This window comes from Acinonyx jubatus, chromosome B1 (genome assembly GCF_027475565.1).
Source record: "Acinonyx jubatus isolate Ajub_Pintada_27869175 chromosome B1, VMU_Ajub_asm_v1.0, whole genome shotgun sequence".
Classification (NCBI taxonomy): domain Eukaryota; kingdom Metazoa; phylum Chordata; class Mammalia; order Carnivora; family Felidae; genus Acinonyx; species Acinonyx jubatus.
In genome coordinates, this window is record NC_069382.1 from 141064684 (window position 1) to 141087073 (window position 22390).

Here is a 22390-nt window from a genome sequence, read left to right on the forward strand (position 1 = left end):
TCCAGATTTTAAATCTCGGAATAACAAAATAGTGTCTGAGACAAAGGCCAGCACAGAAGATGTGGCATCACTTAGGTTCTTAATTAGAACTAGACGTCTGCCTTATATTTTTCTGTGACAACAATCACAAGTTTTCAATCAGTCGACTGAAAAAACTAAAACCGACACACACAGCGTTTCAAATGTTGTCTCGTCTACAGGATTGGTTCTGGTTGTTTCAGGGGTTCTCTGGTAGTCAGGAATTCACCCCCCGATATGTATGCCACAGGCCCTGGCCCCGCCCGGCTCCAGAAGTACACACTCCCCTCCAGCCTCGGTGTAATTATGTGCCACGAAGGGCAATGCGGTTGGCTGCAAAGCCAGGGGTAAGCGATTCTCTCACAAACACATCCTGAAAACAGACTGTTGCGCCCTCTCTGACATGTTTTATAAGGCCTCCTGCACGGAAAGCACACATAACCACGGAATTCCTTACCAGGAGCATTCCGTGGGGTTAAGGGCATGCCTCGTAGGTATCGCCTCCTGATCGAATCTTCTGCTTGTCTTAGAACACTCCGGTGGCAGCAGGTAAGCCCTGAAGGGTCTGCAGGGAGGCGTCCACCCTCTGATTTATTGATTCATTCTGGGTATCATGAACCCTCAGGCATTAGGTGCAGCTGAAGCTATTGCTGGTGGTTGTGGCATGAAATGGTCACTAGGGTAAAGTGGTGTTAGCATCCTGGGAGTGGACAACAAGCCCGTTAGAACAGAACAAGATTTCAGGAGTTTTACATTTTAAATCCCATACTTTAAAACTTGTTTTTAGTGAGTTCTAGAATGTCCATAGTATAATGCAGCAGAGCATGCTTACAAATGATAAATAATTAAATGATAAATAAATGTTATTTATATATGCATCTATGGGACATGCTAAAAACTTTTTTTAAATTTTTTTACACTTATTTATTTTTTGAGGGACAAAGAGAGACAGAGCACAAGTTGGGGAAGGGCAGAGAGAGAAGGAGACACAGAATCCGAAGCAGGCTCCAGGCTCCGAGCTGTCAGCACAGAGCCGGACACGGGGCTTGAACTCACAAACCACGAGATCATGACCTGAGCCAAAGTCAGATGCTTAACCGACTGAGCCACCCAGGTGCCCCAAAACTTTTTTTTATACATTATACGTATGGGAAAACAAACAATCACCAGAGACCTGAGGTAAACAACTCTGTTAATGAATTCCTGCTAGGCTTCTAGTGCTTTCTCCCTAATGGTCTACCCCTAAGCAGTTTTGCTGAAGGGAAAAAGCAGAGACAGAATCAGCAATGTTTATAGCTAGGAAACATTTTTCCTTAGGTTTCTTTGTTGTCTCAAACTTGAAATGATAAGACTGTAGTCATAATGTATGTTTTTCCCTTTGTTGGACTCGAGAGGAACGTGTAGTTTAATGGGAGAGCTGAAGAAAACAAAAACAGTCATATGCCTGTAAGATCTGTTTTAAAAATTAGGATCTATTGGATGGAAAGGAAATCTTACTCAGATTGTTTACTGTAGCGTTGCTAAAGTCATCCCAGCCAAGCTTTTTTAAAAAAATTAAGACAGGTAATTTAAACATTTACCAGTTACTTATTTAAACATTTACTGGTTTTTAAAACCTATTTTGTAGCACTGTTGCACGGATCAAATGAGACAGTGCACTGCTTCGTCTGTAATGAGTTTAGTAAGGATTTGTTTCATTGTTATTATTTTATTATTTTTTAAAAATCATATTATCATGACATACCTCCTCACTTAGCCTAACTAGGTGGTTCTCTAGATTTCTGGGGGAAATCTCTAGAATTCTGGTAGTTCTCTAGATGTGGGGACCCAGGGAATATATTCTCTCTGTTATCTCTCCAGGCAGACCTAGTTTCACTTCCTGTTGTCCCTGACCAAACATGAGTGCTTAATTCTCCCCTGATACAGAGCATTCTGAGCTGGTCCCTTATAATGTGGCCATACCAGCCAGGCTGCTTTTTCTTCAGAGGGACCAGTATAATCGTCAGGCCTGATAAGCGTTCACTATAAAAGATAATATTTTTCATCTGTTTGTCCTGGCCATCTTGCACAGTGCTCAATGAATGGTTATTGAATTGAATTGATTAGGAGAGGCAGTAATTTAAGCCAAAGGAATGACTCTGAAAAGGTGGAATATCAGACACTATATAATAGGGAGAGATGGAGAGGTAATCTTTGGAGGTTAATATTTCTGAGACAGTACTACAGAGTGGTAGTTTAATCTGTTTATAAAGAGTCAGTCCAGCTATCCCTCCTCAATACAGGTGACTGAATGGTGGGTGGGGAATGGCCCAATATGGGGAGTGCTGGTCAGGAGTGTGCAAGAGGAAGAACCTTGACCTCATAGGAAAGTGAAAGTAGTGTCATTGTCCATGACAGAACACTGGCTCCCAAGCGTGGAGGTGTCCCAACACCTGGAACTGTGTGCCACACACAGAACCAAGGGGCCTTCAGGGAGCCTTGGGAGCAGTATGGAGTCCCTGTGTCTTAGCATGGGCTCCTATAGCACAATACCATTGGCTGGGTGGATTAAACAACAGCCATTTAGGGGCGCCTGGGTGGTTCAGTCCCTTAAGCGCCTGACTGCGGCTCAGGACATCATCTCTCCATTTGTGAGTTCAAGCCCCGCATCCGGCTCTGTGCTGACAGCTCGGAGCCCTGAGCCTGCTTCAGATTCTGTGTCTCCCTCTCTCTCTCTCTCAGCCGCTCCCCCTGCCCTCTCTCAAAAAAATAAAATAAAATAAGCATTAAAAAAAATTAAACAGCAGCCTTTTATCTCACGGGTCTGGAGGCTGGGAAATTTGAGACCAGGGTGCCTCTTCCTTGTATCTTCACATGGCAGAGAGAAAGCAAGAGCAAGCAAGCTCTCCAGTCTCTTCTTATAAGGCATTAATCTTATCATGAGGACCCCACCCTTAAGACCTCATCAAAATCAAATGATCTCCCAAAGACCCACCTGTAAATATTATCACATGGAGGGGTAAGGCTTCAACATATGAATTTTAGGGGAGCACAACACAGTCCATAGAAGCCTAAGAACTTGGGTGGGAATCCTGATCTTCATTTCATAGCTAGGACTTTGGCCAGATTATTTAACTTCGCTGTGCCTCAGTTTCCTCATCTGTAAAATAGAAATGGAAATAGTTCCTACCTCCGGGCGCTGCTGTGAAGAGGGAACAAATACAGTTAAAGAACTTGGAACAGTGTCTGCAGCATGGCAAGTGTGAGATACAGTGTAAGTTATTTTTAGTATTAGCTACTTTTATTATTTATCTCAAGTTTATTTATTTTGAGAGACAGAATAAGAGCGGACAGGGGAGGGGCAGAGAGAGGGAGAAAGAGAATCCCAAGCAGGCTCTGCACTGTCAGGGCAGAACCTGATGTGGGGCTCAGACTCACAACTGTGAGATCATGACCTGAACCGAAACCAAGTCTGACGCTCAACTGACTAAGCCACCCAGGTGCCCCTTAGTAGCTATTATTACCAGGGAGGTGGGAGCAAACAGATACTTTATTTCGTGGAAGCCAAGCTCTGCACTTGGATCCACACTGACCTTAACCAGGACAACATTCACCAGTGGCCTCAGACTTGGCAGCAAATGACCTGGAACCAGCCTAGGTGCCTATGTGTGTTTCTGCCCCCATTATATCCAGTCCCCTGTACAGAGCATTAGGCTTCCTCTGCCCCCCTGGGCCTACCAGGTATTTCCTGCCTCTCTCAACTGCTGCCTTTTCTCAGCACGTCTCTTTGCTCCTCATTTTCTCCCTTCTCGTTCTTTGGTGGCCAAAGAGCCATATTCCCTCCTCAGGACACTTGCCCAGGACTCGCTGCTGTCACGGGGCGAATACCCATCCTGGTTCTTCCTCTGCTTCGGTCTCTAAAGTGGGAATCAGCAGAGATGCCCCTGGAGGAGGAGATGCTTAGGAGAAAGACCCACCTCCAGAACAGAAAGTCCAGATAGCACTGCAGTCTTTTTAGCTCCCAGATTCTCTTTAGCTTGGTTTCCCTTTTTCTTCCAGGCTTATCAAATCCTATGCTCCTTTTAAGCACAAATATTTTATAATGCTCAGGTGAGTTTCCAGTAATGAAATGCATAAATAAAAACCATCTGTCCATATGCTTACCTTCAAAAAACTAATTTAATGCTCTGACTATACTATAAAGCAGAACAAAAGAGAGGGTGAGGTATTATGGAATAATAGACATCTCAATATATAGACGCTCAGGCATGACTCTGTTAGAAGACACAGTATTTGTCAGCTCCTTGTGCTTCCAGGCAGATCATGAATACAACAGGCACAAACGCAAATGACGGGAAGTGCGGCCATTGGTGATATGATGGTCCAAGATGATGGGCAACTCCTGGGCAAGTTCCAAATAAATCAAAGTCGAATTTGGCCTGGCTGTACCTGAGAACCACTGCACAGGCTATTTCAAGAAAGCACCCTGTAAATGGTAAAATATTTACACATACCCATTACCTTTTCTGACTCCAAAGGACTGAGTTAGAAACAGATGCTGGGAGACCTGTGTCACTCAGAAAGAAGCAAGTGGATGGGGTGCCTGGGTGGCTTAGCTGGTTAAGTGTCTGACTCTTGATTTCAGCTCAGGTCATGATCTCAGGGTTGAAGATTGAGCCCTGCATCAGGCTCTGCCCTGGGTGCCGAGACTCCTTAAGATTCTCTCACTTTCCTTCTCCCTACCCCCCTTCCCACCATGTGCTCGCTCGCTCTCTCTAAAAGAAAAATCAATAAGCAAAATAAAATTATAATTATATCTGTAAAAGAATCAAATGGAGTCAGACATTCAAACCCTGGCTCTACCACCTACCTTGGTATGACCCTGAGGAAGTGATTAACCTTTCTAACCCTCGATTTCCTCATCTATAAAATAGGCATGAAATACCCACCAGGTACAGTAACCGTGAGGATCAAATGGAATGATGTGTAGAGAGCACTCTACACAGGGCCTGGAGTATAGAGACCTCTCAATAAAGGATTTGGAGAGATGGGTAGGCAAGAGATAGTGCAGGGGTGAGGTCCTATAAATTAGACTTGGCAAAGAGACATTAGCGAGAGAAGGACAAACACAAGTTTATTAACGTGCATTGTGCGTGCACACAGGGGAGTCCCCAGCAATGAGTCAAACTAAGAGGTGGTTAGAATTTGGGCTCATATAGTATCTCAGGCTAAAACAAAGGAAAAGGGTTTTGGGGCTTCGCCAGGGGAGGCAAATTATGGGAAGGTGACCAGGGAAAGTATGGTAATAAGCGTTGTTTAGTAAGATTTATTATGCAGATTCAAGTCAGTGCCTTCTAGTCAGTAAGAGTTGTTAAGAATTCTCCTTTTCCTGGAGAGGGAGACCTCTTTCACCAATGGAAATTTCCTTGACGGAAGGAAAACTTACGCCCTGTTTTAGAATTTTTCTTGCATCTGCTCGTTCTCAATGAATGGCCTTAGCTCAAAATAATTCAGATGCCATAGAAGCATATTTTGGGGCGGCATATTTTGGTACCCTTCAATAGTCAGCAAATATGCACATGAAAGCTCTTCAGATGGTTCTCGCTTCCGAAGGAGCGATGCGCAGTGTCTTCCCCACACCAGGAAATAAGCCCAGGGAAAGGACAAATCCAGCTGGGGAGCTGTCCTCCCTTTTCTCCCCCTTCTGGGAACCAGGCTCGCTGACTCACAGGGCTCAGTGGGTCTCCAGCGGTTCCCGTGGGAGGCTGTAAAGTCACCTACTGCCCCGCTGAATCAGGATCCCTGGGAAATACCTGAAGGGCCTCTGTGGGTGGCAGATGAAATGTGCTTCCTGCCTGTGGTGGGGCTGGGGTGGTGCAGGTCAAGAAGGAGCCAGGATCTTGGTGGCGTCAAGTTAACCAGAACCTGATTTTCTAGGACCCACACAAACATTAGGTATTTCTGCTTTAGGTATATTTTTGCTTTTGAAAGTTCCATCTTCTGACCTAGACAATTGTGCAAGGCACTGTTCAAGTTCATTCTGAGTTGTATCCAGTTTATGGATTCTCTCAGCATATATATATATATATATATAATTTTTAAGGGATTTATTTTTGAAAAAGAGTGTGCACACATGGGCGGGGCCAGGGGATGGGCAGAGAGAGAGGGGGACAGAATATCTGAAGCAGGCTCTGTGCTCACAGCAGAGGCCTCGATGCGGGGCTCAAACTCATGAACCCTGAGATCATGACCTGAGCTAAAGATGGACACTTAATCACTCAGGCACCCCTCTCTCAGCAAATATTTAATGAGTAACCACTGAGTAAGGAATAAGGCAGTAAGCAGTGGAAGCAGAAATCTATTCTTTTTATTTAATCTCTTTAATAGACTATGAATTCCTTGACAACCAGGCCTTCATTCTACCTATCTCTGTATCTGTTTGGTGCCCAGCTCATAGCGTGGTGGTAACAGTAAAAGCTAAAAACATAGAGGGCCACCAGTATTCCATGAACTATTTTAAGTGCTTCGTATACACTCATTCACCTTTCATAACCACTCTTTTTTTTAAAATTTTTTTAAATGCTTATTTAGTTTTGACAGCGAGACAGAGCATGAGTGGGGGAGGGGCAGAGAGAGAGAGGGAGACACAGAATCCGAAGCAGGCTCCAGGCTCTGAGCTGTCAGCAGAGCCTTTCGCAGGGCTTGAATGCACGGACAGCGAGATCATGACCTGAGCGGAAGTCGGACACTCAACTGACTGAGCCACCCAGGTGTCCCTCATAACCAGTCTTGAAATAGCTTTTAACGTTACCCCCATTTTCTGGGAAATGTACCAAGAGGTCAAATAATTTGCCTACGTCTCACAGCTAGCAAGTGTCAAAGTCGGATTTGAAACTCAGCCTGCTCTGTGACCTGTTTGCTTTACTGCTTCCATGGTACACAGCTGATGTTCAATAAAGACTGGTGAGACATCATCGATGTAGGCACATACCCGTGTTTATCTGTATGAGTAAAAGTTCCTCTTGCGTTTCAGCGCCTCACCATGGCCCAGTGTGTGAGTCTTCTGGTCTTTCTCCATGGAGTGCTTGCATTTCAGACAGTGAGTAGCCACTGTGGTTTTCCCATTTCTTCCCTTTCCAGGGCTTCTAAATTTACCGACAGGAATCCAAAGTCATGCATGGCTAGGTCTACATGGCATCCAGATGCTGATACTCTGGACATAAAATTAACCTTGGCAATGGTTTTCCCCATTCTTATGCCTTTTTATATTGATGAGAGAAAAACTCTCTGAAGATCTGATATACAAGGAAGCCATTTTAGATTTCTTTCTAAGTCAACATGACTGTATATCAAGTTGTTCAAACAAAAGCCTGACTGATGGCCCACCACACATGCATTATACATCTGCTTTGTGAATGAGTAGCCTAAAGGAAACCATTTCATCCTTGAGATATTGATCAGTGCTCCTATCTCTGCATTCCTTTATGATAAAATTTGTGATTCCTGCCTACATGCTAATCTATAATCTTTTGAGCTTCGACAAGATGTAAAAAAGTTACCTCTGTAAAAAACGTTCATTCTCTGGAACACTTCCTTGCGAAGGGGGTGCTCCCCACACTCGAAAAAAAGTCTCTTTCTTAACTTTTAGAGATTCTAAAAGGGTTTGTTCATTTTGCATTGACAACATCCATTCCCTCTTTCAAGAAAGGATCTACATTTGTTTTTGGTAAAGTGAGGGTGACTAAATATAACTTAGGAATCAGTATATTTTCAGAAATGATGTTGAAGTTACTGATTTCCTCTTAAGGTGGGGAGAGAGGGAGTCTAAATTGGATGAGGGAAAAAAGCCCTTCTGTTCAAGAATGTCTCCACGGTACATTCTACCTAGGAAGATATTTAAGTTTAAATTTTTGTGTTAAGATGCAGAGGAGAAAGACCATAGACACAGAGGGAGACTCCGATTTAGAGTCTTCAACATGTTGTTCCCTCTGCCTGAAGTATTTTTTTCCTCTCCGCCATAGAGGACCGCCCCCCTTAATTGCTGGTCATTCCTGACATCAGAATTTAAATAATCCTTCCCTGCCCCTCCTTCCCCAAGCTCACCTAAAGTCACAGCATCCGGATATGCCCAGGCCACTTCTTGCAGGTCTTTGTGGAAGCCCTGACTGAATAATTCGTAGTGCATTTGGCTGTTTGTTGTTTGTCTTCCCTACTAGAGCTTAATTCCCCAAGCACAGGGACTCTATTTGCCTTGTTCAGTGCTATGACCCCAGTGCCTGACACAAGGTAGGTGCTCAGCAAATATGGGAGGCATGAATGCTGACTGAACTTTCCATTTTCAATGCTTGTGTCCAAGGACTTTGTGAGCAAGTATGAATCCTCTTCCAGTGCCTCTGTCTGCCCTCAGTAGATCCACTCCCAGAAGCACTGGCCATTTAAGGCCCATTATCACAGCAGGATTGGACATTTTCTGAAACCAGAAGAACTGAGTGCAAGTCCCCAAGTGTCACTCATCATGCACTAGGTCTGTGTCACCTTGAATAAGCCTCCAAGTCTCATCACTTATAAAAAGGTTGTTATGAGAGTCAAACATGTTAAGACCCATGAAAGTGCTCTAATGCATGTCCAGGGCCCCTGATAAATATTGCTCTCTGTGGGGATTCTGAGTAGCATAAATCAAGGCCCATTCAAAGACCAAAGCTCCCAGGGTGGAATTTCAGGTACCTTGCATGCAGGTAGGCTAAGAATTGGGTGATTAAAAAGGGTCTTCTCAGTGCCCCCAGATCACACTGAATTGGTAGCCATTAGCACATAAAGCTCGTCTCAAAGAAAACATCCTAAGAACAAAGGCACCATAAAGAAAAATTGTGAAAGACTTTGCAGTCTGGGAGTTCTCTGGGTACTTAGTGCATTGACGTGGTTGTCTCTACCTTTGTCTTTGACTATTTGAGCACTCTGGAGAAACAGAAGCTGACTTGTACAAAACTGATAGTAATGTAATTAAATCCCATGTACAGAAATGCAGGAGTGCCTGGGTGGCTCAGTCGGTTGAGTGTCTGACTCTTGGTTTCAGCTCAGGTCATGATCTCGCGGTTCGTGGGTTTGAGCTCCACATTGGGCTCCACACTGTCAGAGCTTGGGATTTCTCTAACTTTCTCTCTCTGCCTCCCCCTGCTTGCTCTCTCTCTCTCTCTCTCAAAATAAATAAACATAAAAAAAATTTTTTTAAGTGCCACTTGTCTGGTGAGATGCAACTGGTTATCACCTGGTGGAAATTGACCAGTTTTGCCAGTTTTGCACTATTCGTAAATTCATTTCCACATTCTGTTTCTGAGTATAGATGTTGGGTCCTTTGTGTTGACTTCTTAAACTGTTGTAATATCTTTCCAGTTCCCATATTAATTAATGAGTTAAATATAATTCTTTACACTTGTTCCTTCCATGTTTGTACAAAAAAAAACATGATTATATTCTCTTTTTTAGAAATATGACAGGGGTGCCTGAGTGGCTCAGTCATGTAAAAATCTGACCCTTGATTTCAGCTCAGGTCATGATTTCTGGTTCATGGGATTGAGCCCCGGAGTCAAGCTTTGCACTGAGAGCATGGGGTCTGCTTGGGATTCTCTCTCTCCCTCTCTTTCTGCCCTTCCCCCACTCGCTCGCATGGATTCTCTCTCTTTCAGAATAAACAAATAAACTTTTAAAAAATATGTACGGTACATAGTATAATAAAACACAGATCCCTCTCCTGTTTCTGATACATGAAGATACAAGAGTTAAATAGCGGGAAAGTTGGAACGGATAGCTCAGTATTTCCTGTTTCATGGATTCACTCCCTAAACCCTTGTTATTGTCAAAGCTGAACCTGGCACTTCATTCTAGTCATACCAGAAGAGTCAACAGGAAGTGCTTTGGGGACACCACATAGGGTCTAAGGATGCGGTGAGGCACCAGGGCTATCTGACACACTCCATGCCACAGTCTTTACCTCTTTTGGTCATTGTACCCCTTTGGGAATCTGTAAAACCCCCCACATGTACATTTTGCATAAAACCTCAAGCAGACCCCCTAGAACTCCACGGACCTCTGGGATTCAGGACTGCTGCCCTATGCAAAGCCAGCTGCTGTCCACTTCCCTACATGTGAAACATACAGAAATGTTCATCTCAATACCCCTCTCACTGTCTCAGCTGACAGATCAAGTGCTGGTTTCCTGGCCTCCAGCTAACATTCTGGGTAGCGTCGTAAAATTGGCTTCCTCACTCTCTTTAAATGTCAAAAGTGGAGTATCTTAGAGCAGCCTGGCAGATGGAGTTTTTGCATGAGATTTCTCTCATTCTGACTTGTGAGGAAGAGGAGGGAGAAAGGAAGCAAGGGAGAAAGAAAGGAATTGAGGGAGAGAGAAACGAGAAGCAGCAGTGTGGGGGGGGGGGTGTGGGATGGAGCCTCCACTGCTGATGGCTTTCCTGGGACGCTAGACATCAGGGTAATGACAATGTATTAAATATTGTGGCCTTCGCCCTCCTAGAACATCAGCGAACTCAGAAAAGAGCAGATTTCAATGATGTCGTTCTCCGTTGAAATGTCTTCCCACTTTCTTGTTCTTCACACAAACTGCCTGCAATATCTATATTCTTTTGCCATTTATATCTAACGGGCCTTTTATATTTATGAAGTAAAAGATAAATTATTGGTATGTATTGTATATGTCCTTGTACTGTTTCCTTTCCTTTTTAAGACTCATAACTATTTGGAATGGCATCCTATTCTGCTTTAATCTATGGCACCAAATATGAAGCGTTTGTAGTATCTAGTTGCATGATTTCCTCTGAGAAAAAGAGCTATTGTAATTACGTGGTTTCTCCTGGTTTGTACTTTTGCTTCATTGTCTTCTCCCCTCAATACACAGGCACCTTCTTTGCTGCTTTTAAATTGCTTCTAACCACCACTATGTTCCTAGAAGAAACAGCTTTGGGGTCTTGATTGCCTGTGCTCACAACTGGGACCCCTCAGTGAAAATGCAATCATAGCCTCATAGAATATTAGAGTCCAAAAGGAGCTTGGAAATTATATTTCCCATATTTCTGCTACCAGCAACTGATTTTTTGGCCTTTTAGCTATAACCAACTGTCTGTCTCCCAGAGCTTTGATGTTTTAAGAAACCTGTCTGCCAACAGCCTGTCAAATCCAATATTCATTTTCTTCACTCTTCTTAATCAAGTAACCCCTTCATGGACGTGTTCCGTTTGGACACTGGGACTTGCCTTAGGGAGTTCATCAATTATGTCCCATAAATTTCTGGGTCAATCCTTCACCAGAGCTGCTGACTCTCAGGAGACCAAAGAGATGCAAAACACAGAATGTGACGCACAGTGACAACCCCTCTCCCCACCTTCCTCTACTATCACAAACCAACACGTTGTTTGACTTTGAACTTCATCTTTACGTCACCGAGGGCAGGGGAACATGGACCCAACCCTGAACCCCCTCGTGGGGCCATCACAGGATTGCAGTGTATGGATGGTATTTACAGAGGCCCTAAGTTATCAATAAAATGCAAATTGTGCTTAATATGCTCTAGTTAAGATAGCCTGGAAGTGTGCCTTCCTTACAGACAATTCCAAACACATTAAAAAATCTAAATATTGGTGCTTATAAGAGCCTATAAACTGGGGCACTCAGCTGGCTCAGTCAGAAGAGCCTGCCACTCTTGATCTCGTGGTTGAGTTTGAGCCCCACATTGGGTGTAGAGATTACCTAAATAAATAAATTTTTAGAAAAAGAATCTGTAATCTAGATAAGTCATTTATGATTGCTTCATTTCCTGAGTGCAGAGATAGGTGTTTTTTTAAAAAAATGTTTATTTTTGAGAGAAAGAGTGTGAGCAGGGGTGGGGCAGAAAGGAGGGGGACAGCAGCAAGCCCAATGTGGGGCTGGAACTCGTGAACCGTGAGGTCATGAGCTGAGCCGAAATCAGATGCTCAACTGACTGAGCCACCCAGGCGGCCCCAAACATCTTATGTTTGTTTTTCTATTTTTAAAATAATGATTATGATATTCACTAGAGAATTACTTATTATGGCAAAAAACAGTCTAAATATCCACCAACAGGGAAATCTCAATACATTTTGATTCAAGCATACAGTGGAATGTCACACAGTAGATACCGCCAGGGAAAACTGTCTGTGATACATCGCCCAACGAGAAAAGGTAAGTGGCAGAACAATATCTATAGTATAACCTCATTTGCATTAAAAAAAAACAAAAATGCTATAATCTATAGTATGGATGCAGAAACAGATTGAAATGATATGTAGCAAAATGTTAATAACGATTATATCTTAGACTGTAGGAGTAAGGACAAAGAATGGTTTGAAATTTATATAAATATATGTACATATGTACGTATATATGTATACGTATATACGTACATCTATTATGTACATATATTATGTACATCTATTATGTACATATATATTATGTATATATGTATATGTACATATGTATACGTATATATGTATACAAAGCAGAAATAAAAACAGGTTTGCTGGAAAACTAGAGTTCTGGGGGAAGGGGTGAGAAGGAGACTTACTTTCTCTATAAATCCTTCCCCTTCCCCGCCTATCATTATTTTAATTCATTTTTTTTTCCTTAAAATTGGTTTATAGAGGAACTAATTATTAATTTTATTCCACACTGTAGTGGTGCTTTACTAAACAATTTAATTATATGTATAAATATGTATATATACATATCCATGATATATATCTGTGCATGTGACCTGTTCTCTGACCTATTGAATGGGAGGAAGAAGGAAAGTGTTTAAAGTTAAACTCTTTTAAGAAGTAATTTTTTCTAAAAATAATAAAATAAAATTAAAAACTTTTCCTGATTATAAAGGCTCTACATACTTATGGCAGAAAAATCAGAAATAGGGACGCCTGGGTGGCTCAGTCGGTTAAGCGTCCAACTTCAACTCAGGTCATGATCTCATGGTTCGGTTCGTGAGTTCGAGCCCAGATCCTCTGCTCCCTCTTCAGATCCTCTGTCTCCCTCTCTCTCTGCCCCTCCCCCCTCACACTGTCTTTCTCATTCTCTCTCTCAAAAATAAATAAACATTAAAGAAAAGAAAAATCAGAAATAAAAAAGTCTAAAGAAGATAAAAACTATCCATATCACCATACGTTGGGACACTTCCATCCAGACCTTTATCTATGCATTTTTGTTACCTCCTAGTGGTGTGTTTCTTCAGAAAACAGAAAATAATATTGTGATTTAAATTAAATTCTGACATGTATCCTTAAAATCTCTCTCTCAGAGATCCTTCCACAGTATCCTATGTCTGCAGGCATGCCAGAAGTGTAGTTGGGTGATTTTACTTCATAACTTTTTAATAGTTTAATTACTAACAACTAACTTATTTTTTAATTTTTTTACACATTTTTATTTATTTTTTGAGAGACAGAAAGAGACAGAGTGTGAGCAGGGGAGGGACAGAGAGAGAGGAAGACACAGAATCCAAAGCAGGCTCCAGGCTCCGAGCTGTCAGCACAGAGCCCTACTTGGGGCTCAAACTCATGAATTATGAGATCATGGCCTGAACCAAAGACGGACGTTTAACCAACTGGGCCACCCAGGTGCCCCTAAATAACCTATTTTTTAACACTGAGGTAGTCTCCCCCATCTTGTCTGTGGAGTGTTCTTTCCAAGACCCCCCCAATGGATGCCTGAAACTGTGAACGGTACTGAATCCTATATATAGGGTCCTAATAAAAGAGGACAATTATAACAATATATGTAATAAAAGTTATGTGAATGTGGCCTCCTCTGTCTCTCAAAATATCTTACTGTACATCACTCACCATTCTTCTTGTGATGACACGTCTATGTGATGAGATGATAAAATGTCTACGTGATGAGACGAAGTGAGGTGAGTCATGTAGGGTTGGGCTGTTGACCCCTGACCGTTCCTCAGAAGGATCATCTGCTTCCTGACCACGGCTGACCGCAGGTAATGAAAACTGTGGCAGGCAAAGCTGTGGATACGGGGGACTACTGTAATTGTATTTAATGGTTAGAGGCCAAAATCACCACTAAAGTTATTTTAGTAGACGCTTATCACTCAAGAACAGCCTAGTGAAAACAAAGGGGGTGATGGCATCAACTTTCCTAATGAATGTCTTCTGCAGTGAAGAACACATTCTTAGCTGCTTCTAGCTTTATCATTAAATAAACTGAATCAGGGAGTTAAATAAACTCCCTGCTCTGCAAGTCTTGTAGCGGTGCCCGGCTGTAGCAATATAATTTTAATCTGAAACTATAGCCACCGAGCGCTGCTCCAAGGGCTAGCACTTTAGGAAGTTGCGTGGGATATCACAAGAACAAATCACTTAAATTCTATTTTATTCACTCAGTACATTTAAATCATCGGGCTAATGAAATGATTCAAGGGCTGTCGCTACCAATTCACAGTTTTTGCTTGAAGAACAGTATAGCAAGAGTACAGAAATAACCAGAGTGAAAGTTCTTCCCCACTTTGAAATAATGTTCTGAAGTAGGAGACACATTGTGATTTGAGAAGTGCCAGCTTAGTGGAGCCACTTTTAATTCTCATTCCTTCTTTCTACTTAACACCTTTACAGGAACTATAGCAGAGGATACCGGAAAGACAGTGAAGTTAAAAAAAAAAAAAAAGGATTTAATTGCAGTTTTAGAAAGAGGGATAGTTTCAGGCACATGGCATTCTTCTCCCGTTCAAAGGAAGATTTACTTACTCTCACACACACACTGACCAAACTTGAAAGATTACCTAACTGAAATTCACTAGGAAACTGGCCTCTGAATCCATTCCGTGACATTGTCATTATGTTTTCTTTCTTTTTTGAAGTTTACTTATTTATTTTGGGGGGGGGGGGTCGCGTGGGAGAGACAGGGAGAGAGAGAGAATCCCAGGCAGGCTCCACAACAGAACTCAATGCAGGGCTTGATCTCATGAACCATGAAATCATGACCTGAGTCAAAATCAAGAGTTAGATGCTTAAGTGACTGAGCCACCCAGGCGCCCAACATTATGTTTTCAATGTTCATAAAGTCAGAACGGTAATATCACCTTCAGCACCGTAAACTCTTGTTATTTTGGTTTTGTTTTCCAATCAGGTCTCTCTCACCAGCCGTATATAAAATGTTCTTTCCTTTTCTAGCATTTTGTGGAACACTTTTCAAAGTTTTTAACATATACTGCTAGCACATGTCCCATTTTCCTGCTTTTCTAATTACACATATGGATGTGACCTAATTGTCTACTAGTATGGTCTAAAAATATGCTGAACTGATTTTCCAAGTCACATTTGCCAATACCAGATGAGTTATGCCTTTGAGTTGTTTTAAACTACTTTAAAATATATGAAAATACATCATCTGGCAATCTCCACGACTGTTAAAACAAACTACTAGATGCTTTTACAAAGTGGCAATAGACAGTAGGTGAGCATCAAGGCTGAATATTCAGCTGAGGCCAGTTATGAAATCACACCCAAGTACTCTGAAGCACAAATTATCCAATTTTTATAGGCAAGAATATTTTTCTTGGTATCCATTCAAATTTGTACACTCTTGTATGGCCTGCCTGTGGTCAAAAACATCTCTGATGTTCTCAAGATTAAGGTCTACTTTGCAAAGTATGTGGGAGGGTAATCAGCAGAACTGTTCAGACATTGGATTTAGGATTCATTGCAGCTTTGCCTCTTTGTGTGAGAACAGTAGTTAAAGTTAACTTCTGACCCTGTGGCCAAAGCAGGTTCAAATATTGGTGTTATTATCTGTGGAATTGTGATTTTTGTAGGTCCTGAGTGTATCACTTTGCTAGGACTGCTGTAACAAATTACAAAGATGGTGACTTAAAACAATAAAGATTTATTCTCTCAGAGGCCAGGAGTGAGAAATCAAGGCATCGGCAGGGCTATGCTCTCTGCTAAGGCTTGAGGGAAAATCCTTCCTTGCTCCTTTCCAGCTACTGGTGGCTCCCACAGTCCCTTGGCTGGCTTGTGCCAACATGTCCCCATCTCTGCCTCCATCTTCACATGGCCTTCTCCATGTTTCTCTGTGTCTGAAAACCTTCTCATTGGATTAAATATATGATGAACTCAACTCAGGATCCTCAGCTCAGTTATATCTGCAAAGGCCCTATTTCCAAATAAGGTTACATTCACATATACCGAGGGTGAGAACTTGTACGTATCTTTTTAGGGACCCCAGTTCAACCGACTCACCCTTCTCATGTATCATAATGTGTGCAGAGGACCGGGTGGTGGCTCAGAGGTGGGCCAAGCCACAAGAGAAACATGGTACATCTTCTAAGACAATCAGTTTTCTAGATGTCTTTTTGAGGAAAAATTTAACTGGTAATTTAGAACATGTTAACATTACAACAAATCTATTGTGGCACAAATACAAAATTCACATGAATTTTTAAGATGAAACGTGAGACTCCAGCATATTTTTGAGCTAGGCAATGTGTTTTTTGCTAAGCCTCTAGAAGGATAGCATTCACTCTTTTGCTGATGAGGAGCTTCAGAGCGCAAGTTTGGGACTTACCATCACAGTTTCCATGATTTGCCTATTACTTACAGGCAACCTAGAGGTCTATAATATAGAATTTATTATTTTGTCAAGGTAGAAATTTCAGTCATGTGTTGCTGTAGTCTGCCTTGTGGAAACAAATTACTGACCTAGTCAGTCTGGATGACCACCCAGCTTAGTCATCTGGGCTCAGCACCATTGTTCTCTGGTTCTCCCCCCTTCTGGGGCAGATGTGGTAAAATACGGGGCGTGTGTGACATTTAGAATTTGTACAAGTGATTTACTCAATGTATATTTGGTAATCAATGGTATGGGGACATAATAATGATCCAAAGAACCCCAAAACGACCCACAAACATTCTTGCTCTTCCCAAACAGATGATAGGTAGAGGTATAGGCACATGTCTACTATATATCTAGGATTAATGGCAAATATGAACATACATTCCATTATTGCCCATTTATGTGATCAGGATAGACATTGCTAGGTGATCTTGGGGCTTCTTCCTAATGAGCCCATGTATTAGTCTACAATGGCCGCTATAACAAAATACCATAGACTGGTGGCTTAATAAACAAGAATTTATTTCTCATAACAGTTCTGGAGCCTGGGAAGGCCAAGATCAAGGTGCCTGCCAATGTCTTCCTGATTTGTAGACAATCTTCTTGCTGTATCCTCACATGGCAGACAAGAGAGAGAAAGAGAAAGAGAGAGAGAGAGAGAGAGAGAGAGAGAGAGAAAGCAAGTGCCCGTGTGTCTCTTCCTATGAGGGCATCAGTTGTATTCATGAGGGCGCCACCTTCATGACCTAATTACCTACTGAAGGTGCCACTTCCAAATACTATCACACTAGGGATTAGGGTTTCAACACATGAATTTTAGAGGGATGCAAATACTCAGTTCACAGCAGCTCAGTTATGGCTTGAGTAACAAAGGACAACTGTGCTTCCTATACACCTTTTTAGGGTTGCTATCAGAAATGAGAGCATATTGTTTTAATTACTGACTTCGATAATGGTGCACTCAGAGCAATGTTTTTTATTTATAAATAAATTGGTTTGTTTTCATGAGATACTTTTGGCATCATTATCCACTTAAATTCATGTAAAGGACTGAAAACATGTAGAATGTTACAAGATGTCACAAAGGGTTCCAATTGAAGATTTAATTGGAAATCCGTTAAGTTCAAAAAAAGAAATCTTAGGCAATATGCATACACAGGTGAAAAGATGCTTGTGTTGAGGGGGGAGAAGATAAAAATCCAAATCAAAACATGGCTGCTCCTCAGGGTGTGTGTGTGTGTGTGTGTGTGTGTGCACATGTATGTGTGTGTTGGGGAGCATCTAGGGTTATTTTGCACATAGGTTTATAGACCACCTGGGACTATCTCTGAGGTCCCCAAAGAGAAGGGAGCTGGGATGAGAAGACTGAGGTGCCCGTGGCCATAGTGAAAGGAGGGGTGATGACAGAGACAGCCTCTGACCTTTGACTTGCCCCAAGTCTATTTGGGGGTGTTGCCATTTTATCCAAGACATTGAACACCTTGGCAGAGCCACTAACTTAGTGTCGTTACTTTGAGTAGCTCTTCTCCAAGTTTGGAGCAATATGCACCCATTTGTAAAGGAAGCAACAGACAGAAAGGAAGAAGAGGTTCTAAGACGACTGCATTCTTCTGTTCCTAGAAAGGGGTGCTTGGTTTGTCGGAGGAGAGCAGTGACAGCAGTCGTGGATACAAGAAAAGCTACTATATATTTCAGATGCTGGTAAGTCAATAGCATATTCCCTTTCCTTAAAAAAGCGAATTAAGTTACTTTGGATCGGGATTTGGCAACAGCGACACTATTGACTTTGGGGCCAGATGCTTCACCATTGTCCTGTGCCCTAGAGGATGTCTAGCAGCATCCCTGGCCTCCCCACATGTGACAACCAACAATGTCTCCAGATGTTGCCAAATGTGCCCTGCAGGGCAAAATTGCTCCTGGTTTAAAACACTTGCTTCAGATAATTTATAAGAGAAGTCCATATTTGAATTTCAGAAACTTAATTCAGTGGTAATATTTTGAAGGGCTGGCAAAATTTGACTGTGTCTAGATTCTTCGAACCTCTTGTATATTGAACCCAAATAGAAATGTTTTGGATTCAGTGAGAACAGATTTTTTTTTCATGTAAAATACCTCTGTCATAGTAGGAAAATTCAGAATTAGGCCAAGTGTAAAGATATAAAGTTGAAACTTTATCCAATATCCTCCTGAAGGAAATCCTAAGACTAAAATAACACCTACCACCAACAAAAAGATTAGTCACTTAGGGCATAATGACTAGGATGTTTGTAGGATCTAATTCCTGCCTAAAAAGCTCACTGACTTCCTTAGCACAGCTAACAGAACTTGGGCTCAAAGTCAATCAGAGAAAGACAAACACCATATGATTTCATTCATATGTGGAATTTAAGAAACAAAACAGATGAACATATGGGAAGGAAAAAAAGAGAGAGAAAAGCAAACCATAAGAGAATCTTAAATACAGAGAACAAACTGAGGGTTGCTGGAGGGGAGGGCAGGGGAGGAGGATGGGCTAATTGGGCGATGGGCATTAAGGAGGGCACTTGTGAAGAGCTAAACTCACTAATTTCTACTCGTGAAACCAATATTACACAGTTAATTATATGTTAATTAACTAGAATTTAAATAAAAATTTGAAACAACACCGAAAGGAACATGGGCTCAAGAAAAATTTTTACTTATATTTGTGTGTGGCACTTAACCTATACTACCAGGTATGTGACCTATGATAAGAAATAGGTCAACGGAGACAAGAAGGACATACAAAAACGCTAGGCCAGGGGCTCCTGGGTGCCTCAGTCAGTTAAGCGTCTGACTTCGGCTCAGATCATGATCTCTCGGTTCGTGAGTTTGAGCCCTGCGTTGGGCTCTGTGAGGACAGCTCAGAGCCTGGAGCCTGCTTCGGATTCTGTGTCTGCCTCTCTCTCTCTCTCTCTCTCTCTCTCCCTCAAAAATAAATAAACATAAAAAAAAAAAACACTAGGACAAATGAAAGGACATTGATGGGCCCTGGGGTATGTGTAATACAGCACAGTTGTGCCAAAAACATATCTTGATTGCAAATGTCCTAGTATTGTGTCACACTGACAATAAAGGAAAACAATAAATGAAAGGACAGGACAGAAGATATCTAGCCCGTCTTAACTGTTCAGTCCAAGCACCAGCATGGGAACTACTCAGGTGCTAGGTGGTAGTGACCAGGACAGAGCAGGGCTCTCAGGATACTTTAGGGTCTGGCTACACTGATACGGACCCACCCCCATGACTTGTCTCCCCATGCTCTAAGCTTGTATCTGAGAGGACATTCAAAATGGAGGCAAATCAGGCCAAAGCCCAACCAGTTGCCCGGTTTAACTCAGTTTCAACCACAGCTACCTGTCATATGTCACCCCAGCCTCAGCTTCCCCCTTTATTTTGCCTGCTGCAGGGGCCACATGTGCACTGCCCCTATCCCCACCCTCAGAGCTTTCAGGCCAAAGCTGTCGATTCACATGGAGCCACCTGTGTATTCCAGTCAGGAAGTGCCTTCTCTAACCTGGCCTCTCTGTGCTTCTATTTACAGCCAATTCAAAACTTGAAGGGGAGACCAGAGAATGCCTTTGACAGGAAGGCAGCTGACCCGCCAGCTCTGTGGCCTTCCAGTGTTTTGGGAGCAAGAGATGTAATTAGACCCGCCGTCAGCCCCATGGCAAGTGTCCGGCTTCGGCCAGTGCCCGTCACCCCTAGACAAAATCCGTCCACGGTGGCTCCTCGCTGGTTGGGGAGCACAGCTCTGAGAGGCCCTGTACCCACACCTTTCACCCAGGCCAGGATACCACAGACAAAGGGACTGGCCTCTGTACCTAGAAACCGGGGGACCCACTTCGCTGTGTCAGCCAGGTTTCCTCCAACACCCCGAGTTCTGACGACTGCGGGTCTCCCCACAAACGGAGCCCTTCACGGCACCAGTGTCCCCACCTCTCCCACAACTAAGGAGCCCCGAGGAGATATGTAAGCCGATGTGGCAGTGCCCCCTTCTCTTGGCAGGGGACCCATGTCTGTCTGTGTTGCTGTCTGGGTGCGGAGAGCAACGTTCGGGAGAAGTGTTCACGCTCTGGGGGCCCAGGCAATCACCCCTGTGATGTATCTTGGGAACCCGGCTCTATTACGGGATTCACCTCAATCACCAACTCCTCTAGACGTGAAATTCCTCAAGAAGGAAGCTTCACGGCCCCTGAGAAAGTGCTTTTGTCACGTGCTCTGTGACTCTGAGGCAATTCCTCACTCTTACCGAAAAATCAAATGGTGAGCCTGGGTGGCTCAGTCGGTTGGGCGTCCGACTTCGGCTCAGGTCATGATCTCACGGTCCGTGAGTTCCAGCCCCGCGTTGGGCTCTGTGCTGATGGTTCAGAGCCTGGAGCCTGTTTCAGATTCTGTGTCTCCCTCTCTCTCTGACCCTCTCCCGTTCATGCTCTGTCTCTGTCTCAAAAATAAATAAACGTTAAAAAAAAAAAAAGAAGAAAAATCAAATGGTGCAACTCCTAAATCATTTCTGAACGGTTTAGGATTTTTATGAAAAAAACAATTTCAGGCAAAATTGGGAAGCCATAGGAATTTGCCACCTGTTCCCTGTCCTTTTTTTTTTTTTCTTCCTGCCCTAGGAATTTACAATCTCCTGTTCTCAAATTATTCCTACCAAATCTGGAAAGATTCTAAGGTTGGTCATTTACACTTTTAATTCCTACAGTACTCTTTAGACTATTGAAATAATCCTGATGTCATTGGTTTCCAATACTTGAGCTGTGGCCTCCAGAGTGAGATACCCTAGATTGTAACAAATAGAATAATTCTTATTGGATAATTTTTTCTTTGAAAAAAAATTTTTAATGTTTTTTGTTTATTTTTGAGACAGAGAGAGACAGAGCATGAGCAGGGGAGGTGCAGACACAGAATCTGAGGTGGGCTCCAGGCCCTGAGTTGTCAGCACAGAGCCCGACACAGGGCTGGAACTCACGGACTGTGAGATCATGACCTGAGCCTAAGTCGGACGCTTAACCGACTGAGCCACCCAGGCGCCCCATCTCATTGGATAATTCTTAAAGGAAAAGGCTCAGAAAGGAACTGTTCTAGTAGGAGATTTTTAAAAATACGCCAGTTTTCTTCTCAGTTAAATCAGATTCTCCTCCAAGCAGAGGTAGCTGCACTGACAAAATGTCTTCAGAGAGTGAGTTGGTGGGGATGATAACGGAACACTGAGCACACACGAGAAACTAATACCACAGCTAACCAGGCAGGCGACTGTTACCGAACAGCTTCACAACCACCGGATCTGATGGTGGCGCACCTGACAGAGATTCACTCAGAGCTGTTAGTGGCGTCCTGTGTGCGGCACACGAAACCAGGAACTTAGAGCTGGCCCAAAAGGAAGAAGCTAACGGATTTGACAGACAAATTCAGCTAACCTTAAAGCTGAAGCCATCCTATTTAGACATGGCTGAAAGGACAGAACATGTGGCTTGATAGGAACATTTCTATGAACCGGCTGCGTGAATCTTGAAATTGGAAGGAAAAAGAATGATATGAAAGTGAGGATTCGGTTGTGAAAGCTTCGTACGAGCAACATTTTGTGGGCTTAGAGCAGGGGTGTGCTGGCGCGTGATTAACAACTGGCTCTCTGGGGGGATGAAGAGCTGACGTGTAGCGTTTGGCCATGTGGCACTAATGGAATTGTGAGGACGTGTGCAGTGTTTCCTCCATACAGGGTGATATGATG

General features: G+C 42.9%; 1 protein-coding gene across 1 annotated transcript; it reads left to right on the top strand.

Annotated features, from left to right (window-relative positions):
* Positions 1-383: 383 nt before the first annotated feature.
* Positions 384-21130, top strand: LOC128314530 (uncharacterized). Its single transcript, XM_053217241.1, has 4 exons — positions 384-567; positions 7031-7096; positions 18259-18339; positions 20201-21130. The coding sequence occupies exons 1-4, from the start codon at positions 502-504 to the stop codon at positions 20630-20632; spliced, it is 645 nt and encodes a 214-aa protein (XP_053073216.1). The 5' UTR covers positions 384-501; the 3' UTR covers positions 20633-21130.
* The last annotated feature ends 1260 nt before the right edge of the window (positions 21131-22390 follow it).

Excerpts from the sequence above, each read along its gene's own strand:
- LOC128314530 (XM_053217241.1), top strand. The coding sequence starts at position 502 with ATGCCTCGTAGGTATCGCCTCCTGATCGAATCTTCTGCTTGTCTTAGA. Across the intron at positions 568-7,030 it reads GAACACTCCGGTGGCAGCAG|CGCCTCACCATGGCCCAGTG; the intron begins GTAAGCCCTGAA and ends CTTGCGTTTCAG. Across the intron at positions 18,340-20,200 it reads ACTATATATTTCAGATGCTG|CCAATTCAAAACTTGAAGGG; the intron begins GTAAGTCAATAG and ends TTCTATTTACAG.